This window comes from Emydura macquarii, unplaced genomic scaffold, assembly GCF_026122565.2.
Source record: "Emydura macquarii macquarii isolate MOO-44397 ecotype Brisbane River unplaced genomic scaffold, CSIRO-AGI_Emac_v2 contig_1348, whole genome shotgun sequence".
Lineage (NCBI taxonomy): Eukaryota > Metazoa > Chordata > Testudines > Chelidae > Emydura > Emydura macquarii.
The window spans coordinates 3,241,482-3,256,856 of NW_027131485.1; the positions used below are offsets into that span (position 1 = coordinate 3,241,482).

Here is a 15,375-nt window from a genome sequence, read left to right on the forward strand (position 1 = left end):
TTCTTAGAGTTATCGGTTGGAGGGATTTGTATGCTGCAGGCCATGTTATAGCTGGCTTATATACAAGGCCTGATAGAGCAGGCAAAGCACTTGGCTGTTTTTCTGTGATGCATACCTTTAAGTCTGATTGAAGAGCAGCTTACTGTTGTCAACATTTGATTCATAGAGTTGTGTAAATGGGCAAAAAATTCCTTTCTGTCATGCCAGAGGCCAAATTAAACAGAAATCTGTGAACTGGGATGGTTATTTGGTTGTGGGGAAGCAACACGGATTGTATGATAACACATTTCTGCATGTTTTTGTGATTTGTTTGCATTGCATTTTGATTCTATTTTATTTAACTTAGTGAAATATAATTCTGCCTATTTGTTAAATTGCTGTAAATATGATTACTGCATTAGTCAGCAGAGATAGGCAAAAACCAGTGTTAAAACTACATATTGTGCGTAGGCTGAATAAGAGTGACTTTAAACATTTCAGTGTTAATGATGTTGTCGTACTAGACTGCCTGCAGAGTTCTCCATATTCCATTTCAAAGAGGCATTTAAAAAATGTCCTACAGATACTCAGTAAGTCATATACAATAGTGCTTTTTTCTCTCTTCTCAGTGTTAACAAAAGCCCAGCATATTTGAGATTTAAAGGCACTTTGGAAACCTGAATCTTAATGATTCTAGCACTGTGGAAAGGTAGAATACACTAAAGCATGCAGTTTCTAAAATTTGTCACTCTTTCTTTTTTAATGTTTGTAGCAGAGTGCAGAAGAAGCATGATTACATTAGTGACATGTTTACTAGGCAGATTTTAAAAACATCACAAAATCATAGAAAATTTGTGCTCTGAGGTTAGAAGTAGCAGGTGTTCCTGCGAGTAATATTATAGGGTGTCTCAAAGATTTCTTTGATGTTCATTTTAATGGCTAGTGAAGGTTCTGACCACAGTGACTGAGGAAGATGGAAAAAATAATGCATTCTGTGTCCTAATTTATATGGATATTTAGGGTGAAAACGATGCCCTTAGCTCTGTATATGTACATTTTATAAAGGGAGTAGCTTGTGCTTCTTCATGCTTCTTCATGCACTCATTCTATCCAAATCCTGAAATACTGACCCTCCTGAAAGACAAAGATGCATATCATCTGATCTTATTGACCTCTATTCTCTAACTGAGCTACTAGAGCTCCTAATGGGGGAACTGTTTAACTCAAAACTGATGCTTCATAACACAAAAGACACAAAACCCAGAAGGGAGGTATATACTATCTGAAAAAAAATGGATCTCTAATTCATTTTGTGAATGTAAATTATTCTGTTCCAAAAGTGCTGTAAATTAGGGGGGATAATACAAAGCTATAGGGAAAGCGGAAGGAAAATGGGTGGGTGCATGAGTTTGCACGTATCTGTCAGCTACATTGACTATGCAAATACAAAATCAAGTGCTTGGGGATATGTTGCTCTATGACAGTCATGGGAGGACTCTATATCCTTGGATTAATAGATAAATTAGACTCATCCAATTTTAAAGAAAAATCTAACACTTTTAATAGATAACTTTTGTCAGACTATTTTATGATCATTTCACTGATCCAAATATAAATTATAATTGCATCTTAGGTACTAATACAAGTTTTTATATGTTTTTATTGTACTTAGCTGTTTGATATCTCCAAGTGTGGTAGAACACAACAGAATGGAAATTAATGAAACAGAATGTGGGAGATGGTGGCAGCCATGTGTAACATGCTTGTGAGCAAAGAGAGAGGCATGTCATGCATGCCACAGAAATTTGTACTATTCTCCTAACTCTGGATGACAGTGACTGTAATTTGATAGAGTATTGCTCTATGGGACAGAGGCAATCTCTTCCTCTAAGTCTTTACAGTACCAAGTACACTGGTGGCAAACACTAGATAATACAATTAGTTGATGATAATCATGGGAATTTTCTGGCCCATAAAACTACTTTGCAGAAAGCTAAAAACAAGAAGTGAGAGCAAATTAAATGTAAACTCTGAATCTAGCCAATACTTCATATAGTAACGTAATTTTTATAGTAATGATGTCTCAGGCAAGAGCTATCTGGCACAGAAAGGAAAAGGTTAAAAAATTATTCCCTGGTTCTTTTTATTTTCTGTCTTTTTCTATACTGCTACTGCTGCCCATGAGAATCATCAGTCTATGACTTGTTCAAGCCTTCCTCCTGATTATTGGAGTTACATTCATCCATTCAGGAGATGGAAACAATACCATGTGATTCATGTACATGACCACAATTAACAAACATAACTCAAATTTGGAATACTGAACATCGAACACTCGGTGCATGTTGTTTAAAACAAATCCAGAGTAAAAAATAATTGTAAACAACGTTTCTGAGTGAGTACAAGCAGATCTATATAAATCACAATTTGTTCACAGGCATATCATGAGTAGAAAAATAGGTTAAATTCTTAGAATGAGTTATTCCTTGTAAATTGTTTGTTCATTTGTAATATTGATAGAAATATGCTGCTGGCAAACCAAAAGAATTTATTTCCTGTATAATTTGTGTGTCTTATTAAAAAAACTTCATCTAAACTTTCATCTCAAATGTTAATAAAGTGCTAACTGAAAACATTAACAGAGGTTGAGGGGGATCTACTTATATCTACTGCATATCCTGAGCAATAAGTACCAAGGTAATGTACATAGAACACTATTTGTTTAGTGTAAATTGTAATTTATCTAGATAATTATTTAAAATAATATCCAAGGTCCCGATTACTTTTTTAACATGTAGGATATTTATCTCATGCACTGGCTAGTAGGGCATTTTATACTTAATATTAAATTGAAAAACTTTGGGAATATTTTAAATCCCAACATATTCTAAATATTTTCAAGGAATTCCAAGCACAGTAACAGAATGAAACTGGCAAATAGCAATTAACTTTCTACAGATGTGTCACTTATAAAGAGTGTTAGCTGTACCATCTGAGTATTGAACAATGTATTGAAGTATTGAAGTATATACGATGAATAGTAAATAGTAACTCCTCTGATTTAGTTGGAATAGTCCAGAAGAGGGAGCTTGGAATTAAAGAGTAAACTTGCTTAAAAGTATATAGAGAATAAGTTGCTTATATTGGTAACTTTTTTTGGTTGCCTTTTACCATTGGTGGAACCATGTTTTATATTAAATGAATAAAAAATAGATTTGCTTTTAGGATGCCGTAGTATTTTTATATTGCTTTCCCATCATAGTTTTAAAGCAATTTTCTCTTAGAGATTCATTCTAAATATTTTGCTTTTATTAAAATATTGAGTGTCTTCTCTAGGTGTGTCTGCATCTGAAGAAGAGAGCTGATATCTCTCGAAAGCTTATGTCTACAGATATTAAATTTGTTAGTCTTTAAAGTGCCACAGAACTCTCATTGTCTTTGCTGTATACAGACTAACACGGCTACCCCTCTGGAACTCGGTGTGTTTGATAAAGAAACAAGGAATGTAGGAAATGCATGGTGATGGTTAGATCATAAAAAATCCAAATCCCATATACTCATATACAATGCATAGGACCATATTTATCTTTGGTTGACTCAAATCTACTGATCTCATTCTAGTTACTCTAGAGATGAATTTGGCCCACTTTATCTAAACTGTATGATTTTTCATTCTGATAACACGTCCCCGGGACATTTATAGAATGCCGATGCATACAAACACTGGCTTTGACTTTGTTACAATGTCCTTCTGTGCCTCTAATAAAAATGTATTTGGAGCCTTTTCTAAATAAAAGATCTAGTAGTGTATGCCTGCAGCTAAAACGAAGCAATGGTGCAATCTTACAGTATGTAACCTCCATAAATAGAGTGCGGTCACTTTGAATCTGACCCATCAGTTCTCATCCTCAAAGGAAACCTGCACAACACTTTCAAAAGACGAGCCTGGAAGCTTAAATTCTTAACTTTGCTAGACACTAAAAATCATGGTCTTAATAAAGACACTGGATTTATGGCATATTACAACAATCTGTAACTGACTAACCCTCCATTTTGTCCTATGACTACATGAATATTAACTGGCCCGAGGGTACCAACCCTCCAGGATTGTCCTGGAGTTCCCAGAAATTATAAAGTGTAGATTAATCTTTAATTAAAGATTATGTCATGTGATGAAACAAGGAATATGTCCAAACCAAAACTGGCAACCCTAGAGTCTCTTCACCTTAAATGGTCCCTTAGAATATGTGCTAACTACTTATCTTAAATTGTTATCTTGTATTTACTTCTTACACTCTTAGTACTTTTCCCAGACCTGAAGAAGAGCTCTGTGAAGCTCAAAAGCTTGTCTCTCTTTCTAACAGAAGTTGGTCCATAAAAGATATTACCACACCCACCTTGTGTATCCTGGGACCGACATGGCTACAACACTGCACACTCAGGAAGCCTGAATGGATCGGCAGAAGAATAAAATAAATGGTGGAAACTGGTGGATGCCGATACACACAGAGGGTGCAGGAGGATAAATAAGAATAATATGAAGCCTTACATTTAGATGGAATGCTCCACAGGGCAGGAACCATCACTTTTTATTTGCGTGTAAAGCACTATGCATGTCTAGATTGTATGAACATTAATGAGATGAGCTCAGTACTTTGTCTTAAATTGTGCTTTATTTACCCGTAGAGAGACAAGCAGGCTCAATGTTCGTTAGAAATACAATGTTTATCCTTTGAGGAAATTAACTGTAAGAAAATCTTAAACATACAAAAGAAAAAGCAAAATAAAACAAAAAGCCTACTATAGTACTTGGCTATAACAGAATAGGACTAAGCAAAGAATTTGAAGGGTTACCATGGAACACATTTGCTCAACTCTTACCGTATGAAAACAAGGAGGCTCAACACAACTGAGTCCTCTTCGTAAGAAGGTATACTGGTTTTTACAAGTATTACTCTGAGAGAGTGTTGTACAGTTTCTATGGAACTATGCCAGATCAGCTTAATATTTTTTCAAACATACCCTCGACAATATTGATTTTTTGGTAAAGTGATAACAAAGGAAGAGAAAGTTATGTATAGCACACATGTGGAATGTTTTCTGTGTTTGCCTGCACAGTGAAATAATTCTGATTGAAGTCTGACAAATTATAACCTGAAGGTATAACAAGGATTTTCCATTTGTGTCAGGGATTCTCTCCAATGTATACATTTTATGTATCTCTCATCTTCCTTTCCTGTGATCTGCTCACCACAATAAGGGCTGAAAACAAATCTGATTTTGAAACTGATAAATTATGTTACATAGTTTCCCTGTATAGCTATTGCCATGGTCTAACTTTGAAAGTGTTTGAAATCACTGTTCTCTCACTTTATCAAGCGTGTCCTCAATTATCTATTGCCAGCACTGCATTACCTACAATAGCCTTTTCTTTTTTTCCTATCTCACTTTCTATCTTGAATCAAAATAACCGCATTGAGATTATTTGTTTTTAACCATTCTTTTTTTTCCATGATAAAGAAAACCTCTTAGGTCTTACTTTCTACTGCCTTTCACCTTGTGTTGTGCTTTACACCTGGGTGTGGAAGCCTACCAAATCAAAATGTTGTAGTGTGTTATACCCACTTTGCATTCACTGGACCAAATTCTCGGATGGTGTAAAGAGGTGTCACTCTAACAACTTCAGTGGAATTTCACCCAATTACAGCAGCAGAGAATTTGGCCCACTTTGTACAGGTGTAAATAACTATATAAGGTGGAACCCAGTGGAGAAATCAGGCCCCTGGGTTTTAGATCTGACTTCAGTTGTTTGCAATCCTCTTGTATGCTTTAAGAAAACCTTCTACACGTTAAAACCTGCTGTGAGCCTTTGATATTTGCGACCCTTTAAAAATCCTTTACATTTTGATATTCCCAGAGAAGACAGATGGTATTTTTGATGGAATAGATAGAGATTTCAAGTCTAAACATATTCCTCAGTTTCACCTTGTTGGACTAGTTAACCAAGTTTTATGTTATGTGCAGCTCGGAAACTTTGCTTGTAATTTGATTTACTGTTGTAGATTATATTATCACAAAGTTACTAAAAATGAAATCTGCATAACCCTCTGTGGAGTTTATCATCATTGGCTGAGTCCTGCCAGTCTTTTCCCTGAAAAGCCAATGGGATCCTCATCCGTGCATACCATCCCACCTGCATCAGTGGTTCTGGGCCAAAAATTGCCCCCAAAGCCTTCCGATTGGAGTACTCCTGATTGGCTCCAACAGCCATAGCAACGAGAACCCACCTTTTTAAGGGTTAGCCAGTAGAGGTTGTGGAAGAGCCTCAGAACAGACCTAAAGCTTTTCCCCCGGGGATAGGGGCAGTGAAAGGCTGGGGAGAAGCAGTACTGACATTAGCGAGAGTCAGCTAGGAAGCTGTGCAGGGGGAGCCTTCCAGGAGTAGGGGCCCAGACGCAGAGGCACTGGATGTACACCCACTCCCCCGCCCCCCAACACACACATCTTAGAAGCTGTCCATAAATTATATAACACACTTTGGGGGGATTTTCAAGGCCCAGCTGCCCCTTAAACCTCTTTGTAACACTAAAATAAATGTGCAAAATTAAGGGACCACCTACCCCCTAACGTGTTACATATTTTATGGACAGTTCTGTATCTCCAACCATCAATATCTGCAATTCCTCATTCCATCACCTAACTAACACACCTTGGAACATTACAAATGATACATTTAAAAACAAGCAGTGCCCTCTCTTAGCAATTCTCCCACGCAACACACTGATCCGTAAGTCACTGATGATAAATCTACCCTTTGCACATTAACCATCCGTACCATTAGAAAACATGGTTGGCATCAGCATTTGGTGGAGAGTGGAGTCATGTGGAGTAAATAGGAAAAGTAATATGGAGAAGACAAAATCATAGTAATACTTTTTCAAAGTTTAGGTGAAGATTTAGCTAGTGAGTTCTTAGCTTTTTATGTCATCTTGTTACTGTGCTGGGGTGTATGCACTAGAACAACCACAGACTGTTATTTTAATAAAAAATTTTGTTTGGAGGAATTTATGTGTGTGTGTTTAAAATATATCTATAAATAATAGCAACTTGGAAATAAGAAATTCAGGTCCCATCCTCCACACATCTGTTACAACTCTACTACACACCTGTTTCTTATGGCAGGGCTGTTTAGAACACTTGATTTCTATGTTTATATCTTACATGGTCCAAAGACTATTGTGAACCATTCTAAAAACAGTCATGTACACCTTGTAGCAAAAAGAAGGTGGTCAAAATTTGGGGCTTGACTATATTATTCCTTTAGTGAGCTCCACTTTTTCTTAATCCATCTATTTTTTTAAAATCAGCGTTGTTTTCTACACATCGCTCATACTTTTCTAGCATGAAATTGTATATTGAACATGTACATTGATAAAATATTTCATGTGTTGTATGTTCAAACGCCAGCTTGAACAGATCAGGACCAAACATTTTAACTTACAAAAAAATAATTGGCATGTTCTCCCAGGGTAACAGTTTTTTTTTTATTTTAGTCTATTTTGTATGTTGCAAATCAAAATCAATAAATTATATCAATTGTTTTAACATCAATTCCACAGTAACCTAAATTAAGTCAAAGGTCAGTTTTGGTGCAATAAAGTTATGCGTTTGGAAGGTTGTTAGGCCAAGATTTTCAGAAGTGCTTTGTGACGTATCGAGTGCCTCAATTTTTGGGTGCCCAACTTGAGACATGTTAAAGGGGGCTGATTTTCAAAAGGTGGATGTTCAGCAGTTTCTGAAAATCAGGTCCATTTAATGTGTCTCAAGTTGGGGGATCCAAAAATTGAAACACTTACAATCATAGTCATTTTTGAAAATTTTAGCCTAGCCATAAACATTAAGAACAATAGTTCCGGGATGGACCAGAAACATGATTAGCTATTTTCAATGACATTCACTGGAAATGGGCAGGGATTGCTGTTTGCCAGAAGCTTGGAATGGGCCAAGGGATGGATCACTTGATGGTTACCTGTTCTGCTCATTCCCTTTGAAGCATCTGGCATTGGCCATTGTTGGAAGTCAGGATACTCGGCTAGATGGACCATTGGTATGACCCAGTATGGCCATTCTTATGTTCACATAATGGTTGATCACCTAAATTTGTGCATCAGTTATACCCACATATTGCTCTCTGGAAATGCAAATCAACATTAACATTAGTTTGGTTGACTTTCTTGCTTGGTTGCTTGCTAACATTTACCCCACAATTATGTCTCTCTCAAAAGTTTCTGTTAAAAAATCGAAGATTTGCTCTAGTAAAGAGAGGATCATGTTAAAATATACAATGCATTTCTATATATTTAGGCAGGGCAGTATTAGTTTGGTAATGCTAAACTGTTATTTTTGAAAATCTATTCCAGTACTCCTTTGACAACCCTTGTAGCAGTAGTTTGTAGCCTAGGAATTTTTAAACATTTTTGATAAAAGGAAGAGATGTTCAGAAATTTGATAACAAACTATTTTGGAGAAGGGTGCACTGCTATACATAATTTATCAGCCACTATTTGTACAGTTGGTTGTTAAGATATAAATAAAACACAACCTTCAAACAAGAGATAAAATGTTGACAGTGTGCATGGTTATTTCTCTGTATGTCGTCCAAAAATGGTTTCCAAACGTGTTCAAACAGTCACATTTTGGTTTTGATTATTCTTGGCCACAATCTGATTTCTCTGTTTAGTGGCGTAATCTTTTGGGGCCTGATCCTGTGAAGAGAGAGTGCCTTCAGCTCCAGTTAGAGCATTTCACACCTTGCAGAAATGGGCTCTTAGAGCTCTGCACGGACCCAGAGGCAGGGGTAACAGAGGGAGCAAGTTAAGGCTGCCTGATCCCGTGCTACTTGGCCCCAGCATAAGACAGAGCTACTGAGAGTATGCAACCTATGGGCACACTGGGGAGCTCTGAGAGAGGTGCAATCCCTGCCCCTTCTCCTCTAGGTGTGGTACAGTTCCACATTGCCCCCTAGGCAGTGCTGCTAATCACACCATCTAGCCCCAGCTGTGGAAGCATCCTGACTGCTCCGGAAGAAAGATACGCCCAGCTTGGGTTTCTGAGTGAACATTTCCTATAACTGAGCCTGAGTGGATTGTGGAACCGTTGGACAGGAAACAAGCTAATCATGGGATTTTACAATGTGCATTTCCCATATAAGGAATTGAAATTCACCACAGATTCGTAGCTGACCTCCTGGCTATTTTGATGAACCCTTTAAATTCCTTCATTGTTTACACTCGGTTGTGATTGAGAGGCATTTGCTTCATTGTATGGGCTACACGGAGAGTTTATGTCTCACTCTGGGTGAGGGGCGGTAAATTGATGCACCACTCCAGGAAAAGTGAGTCACAATTTCTCCCCTTTGCTGGTGGTGGGGTGTGGTTTCTTTCAGCCCTTGACACTGATTAATTGATTAGAGGAATAGCCAAGGCTCCACCCCATCCTTGATGCCTATCCTCCACCTGTGTGGGAGGGGAAGCGGTGGCTCTGTGGAACCTACTGTCCCCCCACGTGCCAAGTGGTGATCGGGACAAGCTGCCCAAAGCAATGGTGGAGGGAGGGATTTGTCCCTTACTGCCCAGCCTGTCCTTGTCAGAGCAAGTGACAAACTTGCCCTGTATGTTTAAAATCATGGTGCCGTGTGCAGTCCAGAAAAGATGAATTAGTGCAGTGTTCTTCTATAGCGTTAGTGTTTCCATAGCATTGGCCGAATTCTCGTCACACTAATAACTCCATCAAAGTCACTGAGTGTAACTGAAGTCGGAGTTTGGCTTCATATATTTATCTCTGCACTGGAAGTGTAATCCCTTGCCAGCTCTTATGCAATCTTTATTTAGGCCTCTACATTTCCGAAGGCATCCTGCTTTGTGCAATGGACTTTGCTTATAAAAATGGAGCTCCATTTTCAAAAGGGCTGTGCTTCCTTTTTGGGTTTCCAGCAGTTTCCGTTGTGACACATACTGGGCTCTTTTGAAAAGCTGACCACTTTCTGATGCCTAAAAGGGAGCTGAGGTCTTTGGAAAATTCTGGCCTTAGAGAATAAAAAGCATGAGCTGTCTAACTTGTAGAAAGCTTTCATTTAAGAATGGGCCTGTACACAGAAATTTTGAAAGTTCTTTCAAAATAGCATGAGTGGGTTGAGTCACCGTCTGAATTAGTTTGAAACTATGACTCCGACAGAACTAGCTTTTCAGATTTTTTGACAACTGGGGACTCCATGGGCTGCTGCAATTAACCTTTTTCGTTTCTTTATCTGCAAAATCTGTTAATGAAGGATTAACAAAACAGAGTGACTTCAGTACTATTGACTAAATAAGAAACAAATTCAACTCAACAATGTATGTTTATTTTCTTTTATAGTGACATATTTGATGCCATGTTCCCTGTTATGCACATTGCCGGAGAAACAGTTATACAGCAGGGTAAATTTTCTACACTTTTTTACTTACAAATTTGCTATGACTATATAATTGATACCTCTTTCTGATGTTCAGAAGTCATAGGGCCAGAGTATTTACCATCTTTGCTCACATGCAGCAGTATCTTATTCCACAAGTATCTAAGTATTTATTTATACTGTAAGCTCATTGGGGCAGGGGAATAGTTTCTTGTTCTGTGTTGTCCAGCACCTAGCATAATGGGGTCCTGTTCCATGACTGGGGTTCCTAGGCGCTACCACAATCCAAATATATAATTATAATATTAATAAAAAAGTGTCCACAGTGTTTTAAATGGGGGCTACTCGCAGTGTAAAGGACTACTGAACTTGAATAAAGGGAGCAGACGCTGGCCCAGAGTGATAGAAGATGGAAAATATTTTCAATGGTTGTTGAGAGTGCTCAGCACCTGAATGTATCGTGTCCACAGTTACCAGACTTGGCAACTTACTTGCAAGCTTAGAGCAAGTCGAGCAGGACTTTAGTATCCTGAGGGTATTCAAAGTTTCTAATGTGTTTGCCTGCATTTTAAATAAATCAAAATGGATAAACTAATACAACTGAGAAAAAATACAAATAGTCCCCCCTGATATTTCTGTTCATGAGTGAAACTAGGCAGTGGTGTTGAGGAAATGATTTTCTCTAATCAACTCGTAAACTTGTGCAAATATGTGTAGAATCAAATATGGAGAAATGGAAATGATTTGTATAACCATTGAGCAGACATTGTGAAAACAATCACCATTTCTATGTTTGCTTCCAGGTGACGAAGGAGACAACTTCTATGTAATTGATCAAGGAGAAGTGGATGTGAGTTTTAATGAACCTCCAATTGGGAGTTGCTTTCCCTTCTTATTTATTTTAATCAGCCACTTACAATATGATGCTCATTCTAAGTGGACATCGTAAAATCTCATGCTCATGATACTTGCCTCGGGCCTGATCCAGCAATGTTCTGAGACTCTCCACTCCAGCTGAACTGAGAGAGCTCAGCAGTTCACAGGATTGGTCACTTTGTTAGTTAGCTTTTGTTGCATTAGGTCATTTATGCATAATGTTATAAGGGGTATATTTTACAGTCAAATTTATTTGTCCATTCAAAGCAGGATAATATGGTATCATAAGCAAGCAAATTACTTTATCTTTGGAACTCTAACCACACCTGTAAGTGTGCTGCATTCAGTGGAGCGGGCCACCGGGATGGAAAGCACCTGAGGGGTCATATGAAACTTAAGGAAAATATTTTTTTAATCACTTATCTCAGCTCATGTGCATTTCTTTTCAAATCAAGGGAGAGCCCCAGGCTGATCATTTCCTTTTAGAAACCTTAATTTGCTTTTTAAACTAGCTCTGACTAACCAAACAGTGCACTGTGTTAATAAAGTGAGGTTTCTTAAAAAGTATAAATTGAGTTCTGAAGTCACAAAACACCCATCAGAGTTTGCAGTGGTTTTGTCAGGAGGCCTTTGAAAGGAAGCTGCCCTCGGAATCTGTTTTCCAGTTTCAGGTGACTCCTAATCTGTATACCTCTGATCAGCTTCACCTTAAGGAGTGTATGAAATCAACCCCCTTTACAGCTTTCATTTGGTACAGTCTTCTCATCTCATTGAATTCTCTGGAAGCCACGTCTTACATATCAACAGTTGTTAAGATAGGACAGGCTGGCTCATTGGCAGTGTTGCTATGCAGACTCCCAGATGAGTTCTGTTTGGATTATTTAAAGAAGGCAGTGATTTATTTTGAATCCAGCCAGCAGGCATACAGTTATTTTAGTGAAAGTTATTTTTTTTTAGACATTTGTTTGTGTCAGGGGACCATCTAATTGGCATTGTTGGGAATCGAGAAACCTCACACTCTGCCTGTGGAAGTTACTTCTCAGGAAATCCGTGTGACTCATTGTTCCTCTCAAGCGGGGTAGCATTCCTCAGTAGCAAACCTTGCCACATCGGCAGTGCCAGAAAATAACAAGTACTGTATTTATAGAAGCGTGGTAAAAATTACTTTTAGGGCCTGATCCAAAGCTCACTGACTTCACGGGCTTTGGATCGGGTCCATAATAATATGCAGAAAATAGACAGATATTGGAAGCTTGGTGTAGTCCTCCTTAAAAGTGCCTAGCCTTCCTTCGGAAGTTATAGAGAATAGTCAGCTGCATTTTCTGTCACTGAAGATGGGTTCTTAGCTTCTCCCCCTCCACTACATCCCGGGACCCCGCCAGGAGCAGCTCTTTTACACAATGCTAAGCAAGTTCTAACTGAGAGAATGAAACCTTTTCATACATAATCTTGACTGTCTGTGGCCCAAGGAGGGACCTAAATGCACAGATTTTTTTGACTGATCACTGGGTACATGAAAGCCTGATTTAAAGTAACCTCCATAGGCAGGTATCAGAAGGCTCTTCTAAGGGATAAAATTTTCAAAAGTAATTTAGTGGCTATGGGGCTGTGAGGGGGTGTTCTCCCCACACCACCCCTGAAGGGGTTAACGCAGCTCAGAAGGGGCTAATTAACCTGATAGGCTGCATCTGGAGGGAGACACAGCTTGAGGACAAGGGGAGTGTGAAGACCCATAGTAGGAAAAGGACAGGAAAAGAGGGACTGTGGAGCTACTGTGTATGGAGTCCTCCTTTGCAGAAGGCAGATATACCCTCCTGAGCTCGGCCCCAGAGTTACCACTCCCGCTGAAGGGGGCCAACAGGCAACAAGGAGGGATCCAGCCCTACTTATGCAGGTCCTGGAGAACCAGTGGAGACAATGGGAGGCGCAGATATACTGACACGGTTATTTGGCAAAGTTAGCTGAACAGCAAGCAGTATTTACTTAGGATTCTCCAGGAAGTGAGCAGGGGCCAGAGGGGCAGGGAATGGAAAAGAGGTTCTGAGCCAGAAGGCCAGAAGCCTGGCCAACGCAGTGCTATGTCTGTGGTCAGAAGGGACACATAAAAAGTCAGTGCCCCTGCCGGAACAGAGACAAGAAACTGCACCCTAAAGGTGGGAAGACAGGAAAGCCAAGAGAAGTCCCACCTGTTGAGACAGTAGAAAAGGGGTGGCACCTGTTTTTCCTTAGGGGAGTTAAGACATATGAGGAAGCATTGCCCTCACAAAGAACCATGGCCAAGAGAAGGGCAGGGTCTTGACTAAGGTCTCGAAGAAAGAGTTAGTAGACTGAAGTCTGAGTACAGCAGTAGCAGAGAAGGCTGACTGGGAGGTGATGATAGAGGATGAGAAAGAACTGGAGGTGAGAAAGACACTTGAAAAGACTGACCTGAAGGAGGCAGAGGTAGACACAGAGACCAGTCAGTAAATGGTGGGAACTCAGACCCTGTGGGGACAGGTTTTGAGGGTGTCTGCAGAGCAAGAGAAGGAGCTACCAGAGAAACTGATAGCCACAGAGCAGGACTTTACGAGTAGCTGTACAAGACCTACAGTTCAAGAGGGAAAAGGGACGGGCAAACTGCTTCTCCTAGAACTAGAGCAGAAGTAGGATGACCTGTGAGCCCAGGTTTGGCAGATGCAGGATAGGAGGCAATTGTACCCTGGAGGGTTGCAATCTTTAGGGGGAGGGTATGTGATGGGGTGTTCACACCACGCCATTCTTGAAGGACTTAAGGGGGTAATTAATCTGGTAGGCTGCATTCGTGGGGGGGAAGACTTAAGCTTGAGGACAAGCAAGAATTGAAAATAAAACCACCTTGGCAGGAGTAGGCAGGGCTTTAATAAATCCAGGAAGGGTGAGCGGAAGACGGTGGCAGTGTGGAAGTCTGCAGTCACTCTTCGGGCACAGTGAGGAGAGAAGGAGGAAACCAGGAGGGAGCGAAAGCCCTAGGATCCTCACCCCGAGGAAAGGATTTACCCAGAGAGGTGGTGAAGAAGGAAGCCTGCAGAGGCCGGGATGGGAAGAAGCCCAGGGAAATGGCAGGAAGGGTTGAGACGGTGCTGATTTTGGCTGCTGATTGTAGGCTCTGTGGACTGGAACCGGAGTAGCAGGTGGGCCTGGGTTCCCTTACCAGCCATGCGGAAGGTAGCAGTCTTGAATGGGAAGACTGCCTGGAATGGCATCTAGTGAGACTTTGATACCCTGGAAGGGGAAACCTGTATAGTGACGTGGCTGGAGGGCCAAGCCACAAAGCGGAAACACTGCAACTCCTAGAAAGCAAGTGAGCCATGGCATGAACTGAGAATGAAGGAGGAGGGCGTCAGTCTGGGCAGAGCTAATCCCCAGACTGAGCCACAAGGAGGCGCCAAAGCAGTGAGTGAGCCTTGTTATAGGGGCATAAATACCGTTGAAAGTCAAGGAGACTTAGGCTCCTAAGTGCCTCAGTCCCTTTTGAAAATGGGACTTAGGCTCTTATGCCACTTACACACTTTGGAAATTTTTACCCGAGACCTATCACCCAACAAGATACTTCAACACATATCTAACTTTAACCACGTCAGTGCGGTTGGGCTAACAGCTTTCATTGTTTCCGTGGTCTGCACAGCACAGACAAGTGCGTGACCCCAAGACTGTGGATCCATGGAGCAATATATTCTGAGCATGTCAACGACAGATACGAAGCCTGATTTTCCGTAGAAGTGCAAAGATGCATGGCAATAGTACTGGCAATTGCCATCATTACAAACATCAGAAGCTATTTGCAAACATAGCATGCAGTTTTTTAGGAAAGAAACGCTTTAGATTACAGGCAATATATAGTTAGAGTTATAGGAATTTGTACAAGAATTCTTGTAAGTGCAAGATTTATGATGAATCCCCTTACGGGTAATTTTGAAAATCTATGAAGAACAAAATAAAAAGACAGTCTAACACTAAGTCCTCATCCTCTGCATCTGTGGGAGGATAAATGAGAAACATTAAATACAAATAACTTAATATTACGGGTCCATAAATTTCCTTTTTATGGTTAC

At 39.9% G+C, this 15,375-nt stretch overlaps 1 protein-coding gene across 2 annotated transcripts in view; it reads left to right on the top strand.

Moving 5' to 3' along the window:
• Positions 1–15,375, top strand: part of PRKAR1B (protein kinase cAMP-dependent type I regulatory subunit beta) — a 112,154-nt gene that overhangs the window by 46,127 nt on the left and 50,652 nt on the right. For both annotated transcript variants that reach the window (XM_067550915.1, XM_067550916.1), the window contains exons 5-6: positions 10,393–10,454; positions 11,233–11,279. In XM_067550915.1, coding sequence (XP_067407016.1) covers positions 10,393–10,454; positions 11,233–11,279 — 109 coding nt within the window. The remainder of the gene's footprint in view (positions 1–10,392; positions 10,455–11,232; positions 11,280–15,375) is intronic.